Source organism: Nanorana parkeri, unplaced genomic scaffold (genome assembly GCF_000935625.1).
Source record: "Nanorana parkeri isolate BGI_ZX_2015 unplaced genomic scaffold, ASM93562v1 scaffold1424, whole genome shotgun sequence".
Classification (NCBI taxonomy): domain Eukaryota; kingdom Metazoa; phylum Chordata; class Amphibia; order Anura; family Dicroglossidae; genus Nanorana; species Nanorana parkeri.
In genome coordinates this window covers 75609-96605 of record NW_017307692.1, presented here as the reverse complement: position 1 = coordinate 96605, position 20997 = coordinate 75609, and the positions used below count along the sequence as shown (strand labels likewise).

The 20997-nt window shown below is 48.0% G+C and overlaps 1 protein-coding gene across 1 annotated transcript in view; it reads left to right on the top strand.

Moving 5' to 3' along the window:
* LOC108798170 overlaps positions 1-20997 on the top strand; it is a 193101-nt gene that overhangs the window by 108461 nt on the left and 63643 nt on the right. Inside the window, 1 exon segment of the mRNA XM_018569902.1 lies at positions 2484-3244. Within this exon segment, the coding sequence (XP_018425404.1) occupies positions 2484-3244 (761 nt within the window).

Below are 20997 nucleotides of genomic sequence, written 5' to 3'. Positions count from 1 at the left end.
TCAGCACAGGTGAGGAATAAACATCCAGAAAAGAGTCCCAGATTCTCCTTGTTCAGTCACTACAACAATCTCTTCTTCTCCCCCCTCCTCTGTCAGTAGACAGTAATGGGGGGACGGAATGTGTCTAGTGGGGGGAGTCAGGAGCCATCAGCCTCTATTAGACTCCGGCTCTCCTCCTCACATCATGTAATTGTGTGTTACCAGCCAAGAGACGTGACCAATCTCTCCCCCCACACACACACTCTGAGGTCTCATACATCTCAGTACAGGGGGCTTCACTCTCATCTTTATTCACAGACCCCAGAAACCCTCAGAGAGACGTCAAAACTGAGGAGGAGGAAGAAGGACATGGGAGAATTAAAGAGGAGGAAATTCCTATAGAGATCAACACAGGTGAGTCATAAACACTCAAGTCCTCTGTGTTATATGCTGTGGGCAGCTTGCGGTACCAGCTGCTGATCTATATCCATGATTGGCCATGATCGCCTGTTCTTGTAAGAAGAGTATAGCATTCTTCTGATGTCATTGAAGCAGAGCTCCGGGAAAACAGCTACTGTAAATACAGTTCCTGTAAGCAATTCTTTCTGGTTATGTTGCTTTCAATATCTCGTCTCCAGCCTCCTCATTGGACAGTGAATTAGCTTCATCACCTCTGTCCTCCCCAGCCTAACGGTCACTGGCTTGCCCCTTTCATTCATTGTATTCTAGTTCTTTCAATCACAGAGGCTCAGCATCCAATGAGGGCATTACCTAGGGTGGTCTGCATGCAAATGCAGCCTGCATGGAACTCTCATTCCTCCAGACTGACACCCATCCATCAATGCGTTTTGATATTTGCATAACTCCTCCCAAGAGCCAGCTCTCTGTTTTACATCAGTGCTGAGGGCTCTTCAGAGGAGTACAGAGGCAGAGTGCTGTGATATTTCCAGGAAGCTATGTACAGCACCCTGCTGGCCTCTCTCACCAGCCATAATCTGTCTGCATTGCATAGAGAAGCAAAGAACCAGTGTTGACCTCATTGGGCCTAAAGTAAAGTTTGCACTGAAAAGGAAACATTTATGAAAAAAAATATCAGTAAGTTGATGAGGGAGGAGCCAGGGGAGACACAATATAAGCAGATTGAACTGCAGCTTTAAAATGTGTGTTTCCTACAGATGGATCCAGGAACAGAAATACCCCAGAGAGATGTCCCCGTCCTCTGTATTGCCGGGATTCCACACAGGAACATCAGGAGATCCCTCATGCCCGTCCTCTGTATTCCCGGGCTTCCACACAGGAACATCAGGAGATCCCTCATGCCCGTCCTCTGTATTCCCGGGCTTCCACACAGGAACATCAGGAGATCCCTCATGCCCGTCCTCTGTATTCCCGGGCTTCCACACAGGAACATCAGGAGATCCCTCAGACCCGTCCTCTGTATTCCCAGGATTCCACACAGGAACATCAGGAGGTCCCTCTGGAACATCAGGAGGTCCCTCTGGAACATCAGGAGGTCCCTCTGGAACATCAGGAGGTCCCTCTGGAACATCAGGAGGTCCCTCGGGATGATCAGGTAGATGGAGCTGAGGGTCCTATCAGATATCATGGGAGTTTGTGAACAATTCAGTTTTGCTGGAGAATCCCCTTTTCTGCGTATCTAGTTCTATCCAGTGGATGACAGTTTGCCAGTTACTAGTCCTGTCATTTTGTGTTATTTAGGATGAAAACCTGATTGTTGTGAAAGTTGAAGTTAAAGAGGAAGCAGAAGAGTCCTATGTGCTGGATGATCAGCAGTGTAAGGAGGAGGAAATCCCTCCAGAGATCAGCACAGGTGAGGAATAAACACTAAATCCAGAAAAGAGTGACGATTAGTGTTAGGGTTACAGGGAGGGATAGTGTTAGGGTTACAGGGAGGGTTAGTGTTGGGGTTACAGGGAGGTTTAGTGTTGAGGTTACAGGGAGGGATAGTGTTGGGGTTACAGGGAGGGATAGTGTTGGGGTTACAGGGAGGGTTAGTGTTGGGGTTACAGGGAGGGTTAGTGTTGGGATTACAGGGAGGATTAGTGTTGAGGTTACAGGGGGTGCTGATGTTGGGGTTACATTTGGAGTGTTAGTGTAAAGGGGGCTAAGAGTAGGTCATATCTCTCTGCATAGAAGTCCTCAGCTTGGATTGGCTGGAGCCGATATCCTATGTACTCTGATTGGTTGGCATATATTGTACAGATTGTTCCTATAAATGACATGAATCATCCTTGTTCCCTCTGATTTCTAACTTTCCCCAGATGGCAGATACAGAAGGTACAACACAGAGAAACATCCCATAACCTCCCCCGATGGTCACATAGAAGACAATGACATCACTTCCAGTTCTTCCGGGAAAATCCAGATGACCCCAAATCTCCATCCGGTCCATCCCATTGCAGATCTGTCCTCTTCTCCCTCCACACATGGGGAGAGTTCTCTGGATCATTCCCCTCCCGTCACCCATCTTGCAGCTACTAGAGGTGAGAACTTCCCTTGCTCCATGTGTGGGAAGTGCTTTCCCAGGAGAGCAAAACTCATTGCACACCAGAGGACTCACACAGGGGAGAAGCCATATTCCTGCTTGGAGTGTGGGAAATGTTTCACTGAAAAATCCAACCTTGCTACGCACCAGAGGACTCACACGGCCGAGAAGCCATTTTCTTGTCCGGAATGTGGAAAGTCCTTTAATCAGAGAGTCCACCTTATTTCACACCAGAGAACTCACTCGGGAGAGAAGCCATTTTCTTGCTCTGAGTGCGGTGAATGTTTTTCCCGGAAATACACCCTTATCAGACATGAAAAAGTTCACACTGGAGAGAAGCCGTATTCCTGTTCCGAATGCGGGAAATCTTTTTCCTTGAGAGCCACTCTGATAGCTCATGAAAGAACTCACACAGGAGAGAAGCCATTTTCATGTTTGGAGTGCGGAAAATGTTACTCTTGGAAAGAACTTCTTATTAAACACCAGCGAAGCCACACCGGGGAGAAGCCCTATTCCTGTTCAGAGTGCGGGAAGCGTTTTTCAGAAAAATCACTTCTTGCCAAACATGAAAGACTTCATACGGGGGAGAAGCCGTTTTCCTGCCCTGAATGTGGTGAAAGTTTTACGCAGAGGGCCCATCTTATTCCACATCAGCGAAAGCACACGGGTGATCGACCATATTCGTGCTCAGAGTGCGGGAAACGGTTTTCCAAAAAATCGTCCCTTATCTCACATGTAGGTTCCCACCGGGGACAAGAGGCCACAGGGTTAGAATGTGACGGCTGAATAAGCGTATGCACGCACGGTCCATATGATGGTTTACCTTGAGTCCTGGAGGTTTATAGTTCTCGAAAATAAATAAATCCTTTTCTCTAGCTGGAGAATGTTTCACACTTCCAGCCATCAGGTGATGAAGACAAGTGCACAACACCACCTGACCCTAAGGCTGACTTGCTTCCATGTAGTAAATAGCAGGATATCAGACTCGCAGCTAAATACAGCAAGTCAGAGGAGTATCATGCCTTTATGGGAAAGCATCTGGATTTTTAACATGCAGTAGCAACAAAGTGCATAGCTAGTGCTGGGCTTTCTTAATAGAAAGCCCAGCATCTTTTGGTATACAGAAAGAATGGGCAGATAGGAGGAGATAAGTGGAAGCTAAATCATGCTTATGGGGTGGCGAAGAGACAGGAGTGGTAGCTGATCACGTTCCACTGGGAAGAGATGCCGAGCAAGAGCTGGTCATTGACAGGCTGGGGAGTTAACACACGTTTATGAGTTAACGTTTAACATGGTCATGTGATTTCAGAACAACATGTAGAATGATGGAGCATCTGGAACATAAAAATGGGGACAAAGCAACAGCCAGAGGGCCCTGAGCTTCACATGTGCAACAGTGTGCCAGGGACTTGTGTCACAGATGCAGTGCAAGAAATTGTCCGATCTGGATGCATGCCACTTCCTGTAACATTCATTCCTGGCGGCAGAATCCTCTTGGAGTGAAGGCAGAACGTACTCTCTCTTTTCATGCACACAGGATGAAGAGTTCAAACTCGCACGTGCTGTGAGCAGCTGGTCAGGATACAGACTTGTGTGTTTTCAGCAGCTGCTCAGGTCTGAGACTTGGATGTGCTGTGAGCAGCTGGTCAGGCCTGAGATTGGCACATGCTGTGAGCAACTGATCTAGGCTGAGGCTTGTATGTGCTGCCAGCTGCTAATTAGGGCCGAGACACGCATGTGATGTGAGCAGCTGGCCAGGTCTGGGACTTGCATGGGCTGTGAGCAGCTGGCCAGGTCTGGGACTTGCATGTGCTGTGAGCAGCTGGCCAGGTCTGGGACTTGCATGTGATGCGATCAGCTGATCAGGACTGAAATATACTGTCTTGAAGCAGCTGATTTGGACTCAGACTCACATGTGCTGTGAGCAGCTTTTCATTTCGATCTTGGTTTTGCTTTTTGCACTGAGCAAAGACTGGAAGCAGGAGATAGTTTGACTGATGGCAAACACTGACACTGCCGGCAGGAAGTTGCAGTCCGTTTTCTAATAATGTGCCGAATCAGATACTCGGAAATCCATTATTCTGTTCCTCTCGGGGTTGGAGATATGAATTATGGTTTCAAGTACGATGCCAAATTATAATGTTCCTTGTTTCTCTTTGCCTTGCTGCGCTCCTTACCCAAAGAGTCCCTTGTCATGGGGGTGGGGTGCTGGCAGTGACTGCGGATGGCACCGGCTGTTGTAATTAAACGGCCCGCCGGGAGCTTTACATTCAAGCGATCGGGCGTCTCTAGAGATTCCCGATCGCTTATATTAGCTGCGGATGTAGACATGTCACCGGCACCCCAAATCCTTTTAGGACAGCAGAATCTTCATTTGTATTGTAAGGTCTCCCTTATATTGTAAAGCGCTGCGCAAACTGTTGGCGCTATATACATCCTGTATAATAATAATGTCTTGTTCATTCTAAATAAACTGTATATTCCTTTCTTCTCTTCCATTTATTTTCTTACAAAGCAACTTTAATATATAATATCCAGGGCTTGAAACATGTTAGGGGGTCTCACCAGTCAGTCCAAAATGTCACCAGTCAGCATGACCGGACCCTAGCCTTGCCATTTATATTAATGTTTTTTTGGGGACAGATAGAGCTTTCTTTTGGTGGTATATAATCATCCCTGGGGGGGGGGGTTATTTTTTACTATATAATGAAATAAGTACCGTACATTTTTTCAAAACAAAAAAATTTCCCTACGTTTAAAAAAAAAATATTTATTCTTACCCATATTTTTGGTAAAATATAAGAGATGCGGTCAGGTCCCCCCCCCCCCAAAACCCCCCCCCCCCAATCAATGGAGAATGGCAGGGTTAGTTTTAATTTATTTTTTTTTGTCTTCATTTTTTAAAAACTTTTTATCACTTTTTTTTTTACTTAAAGGGGAACTATGGGGTCAGGGCTTTTCCCCATAGTTCTCCTTAGGGTAACGGGAGGACACAAACTAGCGTCCTCCCGTTACCCTAAGCTCAGTATACCGCGAGCTGTAGCTCGCGGTATACTGAGACGACGCAGCTGGAGCGGATCCTGACATCGATGTCGAGATCCACCCAGCTGCGTGACTGACAGCTGGCTCTGCCTATCTAGAGGCCTATCAGCTGTACCCGCCCCCTCCCCCGTCCGTTCCGCCAGTCAGCGCTGGCGTATCGGAGGGGGGATTCCAGCCCCTCCCCTGTCACGGCAGAGAGCCGTGACAGGATCGAGAGGTGAGCGAACGCCGGTATCCTCATTTCAGCTGCAACATGCAGATTTAGGGGTTTGGAATTTGGCTTGTACGGCCTGATCCTATTTTGCCGGCAATGGTTTAGGCCAGAGCCAAGTGTAACATTGTGGACAATATTTTCCTGCCTCGTAAAATAAACCTGAACTCAAAAGGTGAAGATTGTAGGGAATCTCTAGATATTGTGCTTATGCAGTTTTGCCCTAAATGCCTCCTGAAAAATAGCATTGTATTCCCTGTGTGCACTCCTGTGCCTCAAGCTTCATAGCTGTATGTCTTCAGTGTGAAATCACCTGAGGTACTGCTGACTGACTACTATTTATCATGACATTTGGAGTTGTCACTGCTGTGCTGCTTATTGTTCTCCTTGCTGGAGAGGAAGCTGTACCTGAGGACCTGCAATGCACAGATCTCCTTGCTCATCACTTCATTCTTTTTGTGAATCTGTGCTTCCTCCACCCATCCTGTAGCTTCATGACTATAACCCCATCAGTCATTAAGGCTGGGTTCACACCTGGGCGCTGAAAAACACTCAAGAAGTGAAATCCAATCAATCCCTATGGGCATGGTTCCGACCTGGGTGTATTTCAGCGCGATTTGTTGCGCTGAAAAACGCACTACGTGCGAAAAAGTACTTGAGCTTCTTTTTCACGCGTAGGGGCCGATTGTAGCGCGTATCCATCGGTATTGCCGAGTGTGGTTAACAAAGCGGTAGCCCCGAGCCACACTCGGGAATACAGCGTAGGTCTTACCTTGTCCGCGATCCCTGCTGTGTCCTCCGACCACTGCCGTCCCTTGCGAGCGTTCGCGTCGCAGGGGGGCGGAACCAGCGGGAAGTTTGAAAGTTTTTTAAAAAAATAGAGAAAAAAATTAAATCATACCGCCAGGAAGGTATAAAAACGAGCGTCGAACGCGCGTTTCACTGAACTAAAAAACATGCTAAAAAAGAGCTGAAAAAACTTGCAGAAAACGCGCCTATAGCAACGCCCAGGTGTGAACCCAGCCTAAGAAGGGAATTCAGACATGAGGAAGCAAAGTCCTACCCTTCTGCCAAGATGGCCACCTCCACACAGTACAGAACACAATATGTTAAGTCACTGTATAAAAATAGTTTGTTTTTCCCATCTGGAAGATGGAAGAGGAGCAGTGGCGGGACAAGGTCGTTTAGCACACAAGGAGATGAGAGAGCAGCAGTGGCGGGACAAGGTCGCTTAGCACACAAGGAGATGAGAGAGCAGCAGTGGCGGGACAAGGTCGCTTAGCACACAAGGAGATGAGAGAGCAGCAGTGGCGGGACAAGGTCGCTTAGCACACAAGGAGATGAGAGAGCAGCAGTGGCGGGACAAGGTCGCTTAGCACACAAGGAGATGAGAGAGCAGCAGTGGCGGGACAAGGTCGCTTAGCACACAAGGAGATGAGAGAGCAGCAGTGGCGGGACAAGGTCGCTTAGCACACAAGGAGATGAGAGAGCAGCAGTGGCGGGACAAGGTCGCTTAGCACACAAGGAGATGAGAGAGCAGCAGTGGCGGGACAAGGTCGCTTAGCACACAAGGAGATGAGAGAGCAGCAGTGGCGGGACAAGGTCGCTTAGCACACAAGGAGATGAGAGAGCAGCAGTGGCGGGACAAGGTCGCTTAGCACACAAGGAGATGAGAGAGCAGCAGTGGCGGGACAAGGTCGCTTAGCACACAAGGAGATGAGAGAGCAGCAGTGGCGGGACAAGGTCGCTTAGCACACAAGGAGATGAGAGAGCAGCAGTGGCGGGACAAGGTCGCTTAGCACACAAGGAGATGAGAGAGCAGCAGTGGCGGGACAAGGTCGCTTAGCACACAAGGAGATGAGAGAGCAGCAGTGGCGGGACAAGGTCGCTTAGCACACAAGGAGATGAGAGAGCAGCAGTGGCGGGACAAGGTCGCTTAGCACACAAGGAGATGAGAGAGCAGCAGTGGCGGGACAAGGTCGCTTAGCACACAAGGAGATGAGAGAGCAGCAGTGGCGGGACAAGGTCGCTTAGCACACAAGGAGATGAGAGAGCAGCAGTGGCGGGACAAGGTCGCTTAGCACACAAGGAGATGAGAGAGCAGCAGTGGCGGGACAAGGTCGCTTAGCACACAAGGAGATGAGAGAGCAGCAGTGGCGGGACAAGGTCGCTTAGCACACAAGGAGATGAGAGAGCAGCAGTGGCGGGACAAGGTCGCTTAGCACACAAGGAGATGAGAGAGCAGCAGTGGCGGGACAAGGTCGCTTAGCACACAAGGAGATGAGAGAGCAGCAGTGGCGGGACAAGGTCGCTTAGCACACAAGGAGATGAGAGAGCAGCAGTGGCGGGACAAGGTCGCTTAGCACACAAGGAGATGAGAGAGCAGCAGTGGCGGGACAAGGTCGCTTAGCACACAAGGAGATGAGAGAGCAGCAGTGGCGGGACAAGGTCGCTTAGCACACAAGGAGATGAGAGAGCAGCAGTGGCGGGACAAGGTCGCTTAGCACACAAGGAGATGAGAGAGCAGCAGTGGCGGGACAAGGTCGCTTAGCACACAAGGAGATGAGAGAGCAGCAGTGGCGGGACAAGGTCGCTTAGCACACAAGGAGATGAGAGAGCAGCAGTGGCGGGACAAGGTCGCTTAGCACACAAGGAGATGAGAGAGCAGCAGTGGCGGGACAAGGTCGCTTAGCACACAAGGAGATGAGAGAGCAGCAGTGGCGGGACAAGGTCGCTTAGCACACAAGGAGATGAGAGAGCAGCAGTGGCGGGACAAGGTCGCTTAGCACACAAGGAGATGAGAGAGCAGCAGTGGCGGGACAAGGTCGCTTAGCACACAAGGAGATGAGAGAGCAGCAGTGGCGGGACAAGGTCGCTTAGCACACAAGGAGATGAGAGAGCAGCAGTGGCGGGACAAGGTCGCTTAGCACACAAGGAGATGAGAGAGCAGCAGTGGCGGGACAAGGTCGCTTAGCACACAAGGAGATGAGAGAGCAGCAGTGGCGGGACAAGGTCGCTTAGCACACAAGGAGATGAGAGAGCAGCAGTGGCGGGACAAGGTCGCTTAGCACACAAGGAGATGAGAGAGCAGCAGTGGCGGGACAAGGTCGCTTAGCACACAAGGAGATGAGAGAGCAGCAGTGGCGGGACAAGGTCGCTTAGCACACAAGGAGATGAGAGAGCAGCAGTGGCGGGACAAGGTCGCTTAGCACACAAGGAGATGAGAGAGCAGCAGTGGCGGGACAAGGTCGCTTAGCACACAAGGAGATGAGAGAGCAGCAGTGGCGGGACAAGGTCGCTTAGCACACAAGGAGATGAGAGAGCAGCAGTGGCGGGACAAGGTCGCTTAGCACACAAGGAGATGAGAGAGCAGCAGTGGCGGGACAAGGTAATTTAGCACACAAGGCGAAAAAGCCAAAGTCATAAGCTGCAGGGTGCCTACAGGTAATATTGGTGACAAGTTCTTTGTGCTCCATTTGCCTTTTTGGGCACAGCTTCAACAGATTAAGATTATCTCTGAAGTGAACTCTATGGTGTGTGTCACCCTTCCCTGTGCAATGATCCAGCGCTGGGTTTTTGCCTCTTATCCGAGGTGCTCGGCTTCCTGCCAATCTGCTCTGAACCTCTGTGTTAAACGACCAGCTCACTTGTTTGAGCAACGTGTCTTTACCATTCAGTTGGACCTTTTGTGTCATTTGGAACTCTTTTCTTTGGATTCCTGCACACTGCTACTTACCATTGTTACCATCCTCCGTGTCTTCTTTGGATTCCCCCGTGCTCCCGGTGTGATCCTGCATGACCAGCAAGAGGATTATCATCTTCTTCAGTGAGCTCTTGCACCTGTGCTTTACCTGCAAGTCTCAGTCCTGCTGCTGTGTTTGTTTCATTCAGCCTGCCTCTTCAGAGAATTCCCGACAGCCCTGTTGTTGCCGACTCTCTGTTGTATCCCAGTGTTTCTATCACATTATTGTATGGACTTCTACCTTTGAGTTCCTCAGTATTCTGTACTCCTGAACTGCAGTCGGTGTACAGGCTTCACCCCAGCCTGCCTTTGAATCCTGAATCTCGGTGCTGCATCTAGTCGCCTGTGTCTGCACGGGTGTGCTAGGGGGCCGCAACCTGGGAGGTGTCCGGTAGCATCACTTCACTACCTTCTAGGACTCTGGTGAAGACCCGGCCTTTCTCAGAACTTTGCACCTCTGGTGCATCCCCGGCAATGTACAGTCACCTCAGTCCCTGGGTTCCCTATGACCTGCATCCCAGGCTCACTAGTGCTAACTTGCTCCGTAAGCCCCAGAGCCTATCTTCCCTAGTGCCTCGGTTTCCAGTCTGTGACAGTGTGGTCAAAGACATGACCGAGCAGGGGAGGAGGAGACATTCACAAGTGCTGAATTTGCACATAACAGCAAAATTATATATTTTAATATAGAATACGTTCTACTGCAACATGCACACCTAGACGAAGCATATTTTTGCACCTCTTCTTTGAAAGTTTTTCTGAAAATGATCTAAACGTCAGGGAGAAGAAAAGTCTGACTGGACGATGGAAGAGGAGATATGCGGACAGCAGATTAATTGATTGCCATTATTAAATCTGACCAATGATCTGCTTTGCACACTTAGGTGTGTATGTTTCTTACGTAGAATGTCCAGCCCTGACCATGGCAAGCTGTGATCTCCCTTTACATTGAAAAGAAAACATTCCTGCAGTCTTCCAAGAGTTTTCGATCATATAATGTCAGCAATCTCCATTTTTCACAGCCATGGCTATAGCACAGAGTTCTGCGTGTCCAAATACTCAGGAGACCTTGGAAGCTGAAAGAAGTGAAGTGAGGACGTAATCTCTCGGTGTGTTGGCTGATGTTCCTCCAATATGGCTCCTCCATGATATGCTGATCACAGACAAGAGTCTATTATTCACACAGAGTGTTTTTTTAAAATGTGATCACGAGGTTCAGTTCAATGGGGCAGCATAGATTGTTCAGCTAAGTGACATCCAAACAGTCGTATACTTTCTGTAAGCCAAGTCAAGGAATCAGGGTGACCTCGTAGAGTTCCACGGTGAGGACGAAACTGACTTTTCTTTCACATATTGAGGTCTGAGTGGTCTGCAAGTGACTTCATTGGAAGAATTAGGTATCCCATGGACTTAGCCAGCATGCTAAAGAATCAATGAACAGGAACAGCGATTCCACTTATATGCAATTAGTAATCCAAGATCGATTTTTGTATAAAGTTTCCCCTGTAGGCTCCAGAAACGATGACTCTATCTCCTAACTGATGAATTCTCTATAATTATTGCCATTGCCCATAATACGAAGGTGTGTCATTTGTGACTCCATGTAAATCGTGATTTCTCTGCTTCTTGTTATATTATGGAGTCTCTTGTACTGTATGCCTTTCTTTAAAAAAAAAAAAACAACAAACTAGAAACGTATACAAACATAAAAATGCTACCGTTTCCCCGAAAATAAGACTAGTACTATTATTGGGATATTATTGGGAATTGCTAAAATATAAGACCTACCCTGAGATTAAGACCTAGTTGTGACCATTCCCAGGGTCGGTGGCGGCATAAGGGGGAACTTAAAGAGCCGAGGGAGAGAATCAGCGGTGCCAACGAAGCCGGCGCTAGAGGAAGCGAGGCGACAGTGGAGGCAGCAGAGCCGCATAAGCCGATGCCTCCTCTATAGCGCCTGTGAGGAATCCATAGTGAAAGCGCGCTTCGCTCATTCTGGCCAGCGAATGGTTACCAAATTGCTCTTGGAAAGGTGCGGCAGCCCTGATTGCCCTGGTCACCATATTCTTAACTTTGCCATTTTGGATTATTTAATTTGGATTTGTGTTAACTTTCGATTGTTGTACAAGACCTGCCCCGCAAAATAAGACCTAGTGTGTTTTTTTGAGCCAAAAAAAAAAATAAGACAGTGTCTTATTTTAGGGGAAACACGGTAGTACATGCCTCCCCTTTCACTAGCCTGCCCATTGGAGAACCTTCAGGGACCCAACCTACCGATGCAAATATCAGCTCCTTAAACGGAATGTAACATTGTTATTTCCGGCCAGCAGCTCAAGCCCTTTTCACGTGTTTACCTGTCTTGTAAATGAGTCAGTGCAGTTTTCTACCTTCCTCCAAATGCCTCCTTCCAAGGTTTCATTGAGAGGCCGAGGGTCTAAAAGGAAACCTCTTCTGCTCTGGGTATAGCATGTAGTAAAGATGTACACTGATCAGCCGTAATATTATGACCACTCGCCTAATATTGAATAGGCCCCCCTTTTGTCACTAAAACAACGCTGACCGGTCAAGACATGGACTCCACTAGACCGCTGAAGGTATGCTGTGGTATCTGGCACCAAGCCATCAGTAGCTGATCCTTTAAGTCCTGTAAGTTGTGAGGTGATCGGCCTCCATGGATCCGACCTGTTTCTTCAACACATCCCACAGATATTCGATTGGATTTAGATCTGGAGAATTTGGAGGCCAGGTCAACACTCTGAACTTGTAGTTATGGTTCAATAATGGTTTGAGGAACACATTTGCAGTGAGGACAATGCCATCAGGGAATATAATTTGCATAAAGGGAGGTTCTTGGTCAGTAACAATCTTTAGGTCGGTAGTACATGTCAAAGTAACATTTTCATGAATGGCAGGACCCAAAGGTTGCCCAGCAGAACATTGCCCAAAGCATCACAATGCCTCCTCTGGCTTGCCTTCTTCCCATAGTGCATCCTGGTGCCATCTAAGAGACGCGCACACAGGCCATACACATGATGTTAAAAGAAAATGTGACCAAGCCACCTTCTATTGCTCTGTGGTCCCATTCTGATGCTCACGTGCCCATTGTAGGCACTTTTGGTGGTGGACAGGGGACAGCATAGGTCCTGACCACTGCAGACCGGGAACATCCCACGAGAGCTGAAGTTTTGGAGTTGCTCTGACCGCAGTCTACTGATCACAATTTGGCCCTTGTCAAAGTCACTCTAACCCTTACACGTGTGCATTTTTTGTTGTTGCTTCCAGCACATTCACTTCAGGGACAAAACGTTCACTTGCTGCCTAATATACCCCCCCCCCCTTCCAGGTGCCATTGTAATATATCCCCCTCAGAGCTGCAACAGTTAATCGATTTAGTCGATTAAAATCGACGATTGAAAACGTTGGCAACGTTTTCGATCGTCGATTCGTCGGCTATCGATTGCTTAGCCTGTTCGGGGCTCCACACGTGGCCTGAGTCACGCGTCACATGCCCACCGCACAGGCCGCAGCGGCCGCGTAAGCCACGCCCACAGCACAGTTAGTAGTCCATCACTGGAGCCTTTTTTTTTTTTATCCGATTAACCGAACTCAATAATGGGCTAACTAATCGATTATAAAAGTAATCGTTAGCTGCAGCCCTATCCCCCCCACTTCCGGGTATCATTATGATATATCCCACCCACTTCCAGGTGCCATTGTAATATATGTGATCACAATGTGATTACTTTTAATATTGTCAGGTGCCATTGTAACCAGATAATCAATGTTATTCACTTCAACTGTCAGTGGTCATAATGTTATGGCTGATCTCTGTATAGTGAAAGCAAGATTTTACATAGATATAAAAAAAATGTTAAGAATGTATAATCTTCACAAAAATAAATGAAATGGACCAAAAACCACTGCAGTTTCCATGAAAAAAAAAATCAGAGCATCGACACATCCAATGGTGCAATGCTGGGAGCTCAGCAACCTCCATACGTTTACTCATTTGCCGCATCCTGACACAAGAACGTCTTGTCTCTTGTGGGAACTGAGGTGCGAGTTCATGGAGGGTTTAGATTTATTGTGGACCCGATGGTGCTGAAGCAGATGTGACTTTCGCTTGAACCCTCTTCCGCACTCAGAACACGAATACGGTTGGACTCCGGTGTGGACTCTCTGGTGCTGAACCAGATTTGATTTATTGATGAAGCCTCTCCCGCATTCTGAGCACAAAAATGGGCGCTCGCCAGTATGGATCCTGTGATGGGTGATGAGATCCTTCCTACCACCAAAACATTTCCCACATTCAGAGCAGGAGTAAGGCTTCTCTCCTGTGTGGGACCTCTGATGAGCGATAAGGTGTCCTCTCCGGGTAAAACACTTTCCACATTCCGAACAGGAATATGGCTTCTCTCCCATGTGAGATCTCAAATGAGCGATAAGATTTTCTCTCTGGGTAAAAGAATCGCCGCACTGAGGACATGTCGGTCTGTCTCCTGCGTGGGTCCGTTCATGTGAAACAAGGTTTCCACGGTGAGAAAAGCCTTTCCCACACTCACTACAAGAAAACGGTTTTTCCCCTGTGTGGATTCGTTGGTGTCTAACGAGAACTGACTTGGCCGAAAAACATTTCCCACATTCCGAACACGAATAGGGCATCAGCCCCGTGTGAGACCTCCGATGGGATGTAAGTTGACCGATCTGGGTAAAACATTTCCCGCATTCGGAGCAGGAAAACTGTTTCTCTGGCTTGTGAATTCGTTCATGGGCGTCCAGAACAGACTTCTGCCTGAAACATTTCCCACAGTCAGAACACGAATACGGCCTCTCGCCCGTGTGAACCCTTTCGTGTACGGTGAGATACCTCCTTTGTGAAAAGCACTTTCCACACTCCACACAAGAGTACAGCTCCCCGCTGTGTAATTTCACGTGCGTGATCAAAGATGACTTTTGGGAAAAGCATTTCCTGCATTCGGAACATGAAAATGGCTTCTCGCCCGAGTGGGTTGACTGATGCCTGATGAGGGCTGATTTCTGGAGAAAGCATTTGCCGCATTCGGAGCACGAAAATGGCCTTTCGCCGGTGTGGCTTTTCTGATGTCTGCGGAGGACGAACTTATGGGAGAAACATTTGCCACAATCTGGGCATGAGTATGGCTTCTCCGTTGTGTGGCATCTCTGGTGGGAGATGAGATCAGCTTTGTGGGTGAAACATTTCCCGCATTCACGACATGGGAAGGTTTCCACGATTCTGTGATCTCTAAGATGGCTCATGGAGTGAGAGTGATCGGCAAAACAGTCCCCATATGTACAGGGATCTGGCATTAGATCCGACTGCCAAAGCTGATCTGGGCTAACGGCGTTTTCTGAAATGCCATCTTCTATTTCACCATCGGGGGCGATAGAGGGGCGTTTCTCAGTATTGTACCGTCTGTATTGTCCATCTGCAGGAAATAAGAATGGAAAGGAAACAGAAATGGTGAAAACAAAGCTCCGCCTTCCATAAAAATGTAGATACATTGCAGGCTTTGTAGTACAATTCTAGCTGCTTCTGTTCTGAAGATACTACAAACTACTACAACACCCACTTCTCAAAGATACTAAACACCCTCTTGTTATGGGCTGCTTTAAAACCTGTTCATAAAGCAAATTAGGGGATCTGCAGACAGAAGGAGAACGATTCTGATCTGTAAAATAGAACAACATGTTCCCTCCTTTCATTACAGATTTATCAGAGATCACAAATATACGATGTCCTCATCTGCGTAGCATAGGAGGGGGCATTTTCTAACATCTATAGGGTGTTTTCCCGGACAAATAAGGACTTACAAAATTAGCAGTTATGACTCTCAATACGTTTTTTGCCCAAAAAGGAGGCATTAGAGAATAAAATCGGCTTTCAGGGGAGTGAATCCAAAAAGAAAAAATTTCAAAAAGTTGCAAATGACTACATTAAAGGAGAACTGTGGGGTCAGGGCTTTTCCCCATAGTTCTCCTTAGGGTAACGGGAGGACACAAACTAGCATCCTCCCGTCACCCAAAGCTCAGTATACCGCCAGCTACAGCTCGCAGTATACTGAGACGCCGCAACCGGGACGGATCCCGACTATTCTCTCTGGATCCACCCAGCTGCGTGATTGACAGCTGGCTCTGCCTATCTAGAGGCAGAGCCAGCGTTACCCGCCCCCTCCCCGTCCGTTCCGCCAGTCAGAGCTGGATGATCGGAGCGGGGAATCCCTGCAGGGAGCCGTGAGTGACAGTCACGGATCTCTGCAGGGATAGATCGAGAAGTGAGCGAGCAACGGTATGTGTTCGCTCACTTCCCGATCTATTGAGCCGACCTGTGACAGTTTCATTGGTCGGCTAGAACTATGAGGCTGAGTGATTGTCACTCGCCTCATAGTTCTCCTTTAAAGCCCCACTGAAGCCAAAATGTTTTAGGACTTGGGGCTAAATGAAACGTTTCTCATATATACATTATATGAAGAATCTATGACTCTTTCTTGTATTTAGTGTTTATTAATCACCTGTGCAGATTTCTATGGGAACTTCCTCCTCTTTAATCCTCAGATTTGCTTCTTCCTCCTCCTCCTCAGGTTTGACGTTGCTCCGAGTGTCTCCGGGGTCTGTGAATAAAGATGAGAGTGAAGTCCCCCGGACTGAGATGTATGGGAGACCCCAGAGAGTGTGTGTGGGGGGGGAGACTGGTCACGTCTCTTGGCTGGTAACACACAATGACATGATGTGAGGAGGAGAGCCGGAGTCTAATAGAGGATGATGGCTCCTGACTCCCCCCACTAGAAACATTCCGTCCCCCCATTACTGTCTACTGACAGAGGAGGGGGGAGAAGAAGAGATTGTTGTAGTGACTGAACAAGGAGAATCTGGGACTCTTCTCTGGATTTACTGTTTATTCCTCACCTGTGCTGATCTCTGGAGGGATTTCCTCCTCCTTATACAACTCATCTTCCCTCACATATGACTCTTCTGCTTCCTCTTTAACTTCAACTTTAACAACAATCAGATTTTCATCCTGAATAACACAACGTGAGAGAAGAAGTAAATCTACTAAGATTAAATATGCTATTAAGATTATTATCGCTCTGTTAGTGAATGGGCGTGTACACAAAAAGTTTAGTCAGAATGACCCATCCAAAGTGTGTACAATTGCACAGCAGATCTCTTCATTATTAATATCACCTCATACAGAATGTATGTGTAAAGACAAAAGAAACAGTTGCGCAATGATTGCAGAAGCCTACCGAGGAGACGATTATATAGTAGTACCTTGCAAGCTTCCTGTGTGGAATCCCGGGAATACAGAGGACGGGTCTGAGGGATCTCCTGATGTTCCTGTGTGGAATCCCGGGAATAGAGAGGGCGGGGACATCTCTCTGGGGTATTTCTGTTCCAGGATCCATCTGTAGGAAACACATTGTGGTGTAATAGTTGTAAATTATAAAGCAGTTGGGTAATAGTAATTGATCGGCTAATTGTTCTTTAGTAATCTGATAGCTGAGCTAGACACGGATTCATTCATTGGATTATTCGTTCAGTGACAGTGTGATGTCCTGCTTCTGGAATGTTTCCAAATGTGGTACAAACTTTCTAACGAGCACTGTAAATCAGATTACTAGCTAATAAGAGGTGGGGAATTACTACTGCATGAACCAATGGTATTAGACAATGCTGTTCAATTTGAAGCCCAACCCCTGCCTGACAAAAAAGAAAAAGGTAAATCTTGCTGCCATACGTATCCTAATTCAGGCACCACCCCTTGCAGTAAATCCACTCCGCTATTAGATGGTGCTGCTGTCTTGGGTTGAATGATGCTGGGCATCATCCAACCACCTTCCTGTGAGCCCAGGAAGGTACCAAAGGTGCGTGTTGAGGGTGGGATCTCAATGGGAAAGATCAATGTGTGTGTTGGGGGTGAGATCTTGCTGGGGAAAGACCAATATGTGTGCTGGTAGTGGGATCTCGCTGAGGAAAGACAAATGTGTGTGCTGGGGGTTGGATCTCACTGGGGAAAGACCAATGTGTGTGCTGGGGGTGGCATCTCACTTGGGAAAGACCATAGTGAGTGCTGGGGGTGGGATCTCACTGGGGAAAGACCAATGTGTGTGCTGGGGACAGAATCCTACTGGGGAAACACCAACGTGTGTGCTGGTGGTGGAATCTCACTAAGGAGAGACCATTGTGTGCGCCGGAGGTTAGATCTCATTGTGGAAAAGCGAATGTGTGTGCCGGAGGTTAGATCTCATTGTGGAAAAGCGAATGTGTGTGCTTGGGGTGGGATCTCCCTGGGGAAAGACCAATGTATGTGCTGGGGGTGGGATCTCACTGGGGAAAGACCAAAGTGCATGCTAGGGACAGGATCCTACTGAGGAAACACCAATGTGTGTGCTGGGGATGAGTTCTCATTGGGGAGAGACCAATGTGTGTGCTGGGGGTGAGTTCTCATTAGGAAGAGACCAATGTGTATGCTGGGGGTGAGTTCTCATTAGGGAGAGACCAATGTGTGTGCTGGGGGTGAGTTCTCATTAGGGAGAGACCAATGTGTATGCTGGGGGTGAGTTCTCATTGGGGAGAGACCAATGCGTGGGCGAGTTCTCATTGGGGAGAGACCAATGTGTGTGCTGGGGGTGAGTTCTCATTGGGGAGAGACCAATGTGTGGGCTGTGGGTGAGTTCTCATTGGGGAGAGACCAATGTGTGGGCTGTGGGTGAGTTATCATTGGGGAGAGACCAGTGTGTGTGCTGGGGGTGAGTTCTCATTGGGGACTGACCAATGTGTGTGCTGGGGGTGAGTTCTCAATGGGGAGAGACCAATGTGTGTGCTGGGGGTGAGTTCTCACTGGGGAGAGACTAATGTGTGGGCAGTGGGTGAGTTCTCATTGGGGAGAGACCAATGTGTGGGCTGTGGGTGAGTTCTCATTGGGGAGAGACCAATGTGTGTGCTGGGGGTGAGTTCTCATTGGGGAGACACCAATGTGTGGTGAGTTCTCATTGGGGAGAGACCAATGTATGTGCTGGGGTGAGTTCTCATTGGGGAGAGACCAATGTGTATGCTGGGGGTGAGATCTCATTGGGGAGAGACCAATGTGTATGCTGGGGGTGAGATCTCATTGGGGAGAGACTAAGGCCCCATTCACACCTAGGCGTATTGTAATATGCGCGTCTGTCGCGCGACCGTCACGCGGTTTTTTTACCGCGATTCCAAAGGCTACTTGGCTGTATCCAATTGGAAAACGCCCTACAAAACGGCCCAAAGTAGTCCCGGTACCTTTTCAGGCGTGGGCCGTTTTGTAGGGCGTTAGGGACGGGCGGAAATACGCCTAGGTGGGAACGAGGGCATTGACTCCAATGCAATTTATATTTTTGAGCATTTTGTAGAGCGTTCTTCGAGCGTAGAACGCGCTACAAAACGTTCAGGTGTGAACGTAGGGTAATGTGTGGGCAGTGGGTGAGTTCTCAATGGGGAGAGACCAATGTGTGGGCTGGGGGTGAGTTCTCATTGGGGAGAGACCAATGTGTGGGCGGGATCTCACATGGGAAAGACCAATGTGGAGCATGCTGTGTTCAGCTAAATTTAAGGCTGAAGGTAGAATCCACCAGTGACACATGACAAAGTGAAAGTGAAACTTAGGCATTATCGAGGAAGGATGTGGCTGGTGTTCTGGCAAAGTGTGGCTTTTAACTCCTTCCTGACACAATCTAGTGACTATATAGTTTTCATATTAGATGACTAGATGATCTAGGTCAGGGGTAGGCAGCTGTGCTGAAACTATAAGTCCCATAAGGCATTGCAAGCCACAGGCATGACTCCCAGAGGCAGAAGCACGATGGGATTTGTAGATTCAGCACAGCTGGAGAGCCAAGGTTGCCTACCCCTGATCTAGGTGGACGACGTGCAATACTCTTCTCTCTGACATAAAAATCTGATCTTACCCGGTGAAGTGAGGGGCGGCTGATTTTCCATCGTCAGGGTCTCTTTATACTGACACAAGCTGCAAAAAAAAAGAAAAGTAGATATTTAAGCTGAACTCCGGGCTGATATAAAATACACTTCTCCGAGCACACTTTGCTCCAATATAACCCCCTCCCCCATTCAGAAGTAGAAACTGAACTCACCTTATTCCACCGTCTCATGTCTCTCGCCGCCACCTCGTCTGGAAGTAGAGATTGGTGATGCTGAAGTGGAGCACAGCTTTGAAAAAAAATAAAAGTATTCTATAACTAGTTTAAAGCACTGGACTTCCTATCAGCCTCTTGTAAGCCTCTGTGCAGCAGACTGGGAAAGGGAGGGGCATAGCCAAGAGCCAAGCGAGTGATGTGCACGCACATGTGCTGACAATGACCATGCTGACAATGTAAGAGAGGAAAGTGAGCAGAGGGATGAGATCATCAGTCTGTTTCTGTTCCTATATTGTCCAAGATCAGGCTGAGGGCAGGGAGGTGACCGAGCTGTATTGTCCTAACTGAACTTGAGGAAGGTCAGCTCGCCGGGTTGGCTGAGCTGTGGATGGAATACAAAGCCTTTAGCAGGTAATACTGCTTCCGTATGTGATCTATGTATTTGGCTGTTTCTTACAGCAGATGCCCATTAAAAAAAAAAATATGGGGCTTTTTTGAACACTCCATCTACAGAAGACAGATCTTGTTTGATGAAATCATCCAGTCTCATGTCTCACCAATTCCAAGTAATAGACTTAGAGGGTCAGTCCACCCAAAACTAATATTTTAGTTATGGGTGGGCTGACTCACATCCGGGATTCTTTCCGTTCTGAGGGGTTCTAGCAGGGAGCTCTTCCAGCTATAAAATATGGCTTTGTCCTTCTCTATCTGGAATCATCAGGTGTTTCCAACCATCAGGTGTTTCCATCCATCACGTGTTTCCATTCATCATGTCTTTCCACCCATCAGGTCTTTCCACCCATCACGTGTTTCCATCAGGTCTTTCCATCCATCACGTGTTTCCATCAGGTCTTTCCATCCATCAGGTGCTTCCATTCATCATGTCTTTCCACCCATCAGGTCTTTCCATCCATCAGGTCTTTCCATTCATCAGGTACTTCCATTCATCATGTCTTTCCACCCATGACGTGTTTCTATCAGGTCTTTCCATCCATCAGGTGCTTCCATTCATCATGTCTTTCCACCCATCACGTGTTTCCATCCTTCACGTCTTTCCACCCATCAGGTCTTTCCATCCTTCACGTGTTTCCATCCATCAGGTCTTTCCATTAATCTTGAGGCGATTCTTCTCCTCCAACCAGTACAATAGCCACTGCAGATGTTCAAACCTGGAAACTCAGCGCCGGGATCTCATCAACTCAAAATATAACAAATTGTCAGTTGGTTTAATTCCCCACCATCCATCAAAAACTTGAAGCCCAAATCCATGTTTTGGACTGTCCTCCTTAATCGGTATTTTTTCACTCTGTCTTCCTTTCTTCAGAAGTTCTCCTCCTCCCCAGGTACTCTTCAGGTCTGGATGACACCCAGTGTCATTCAA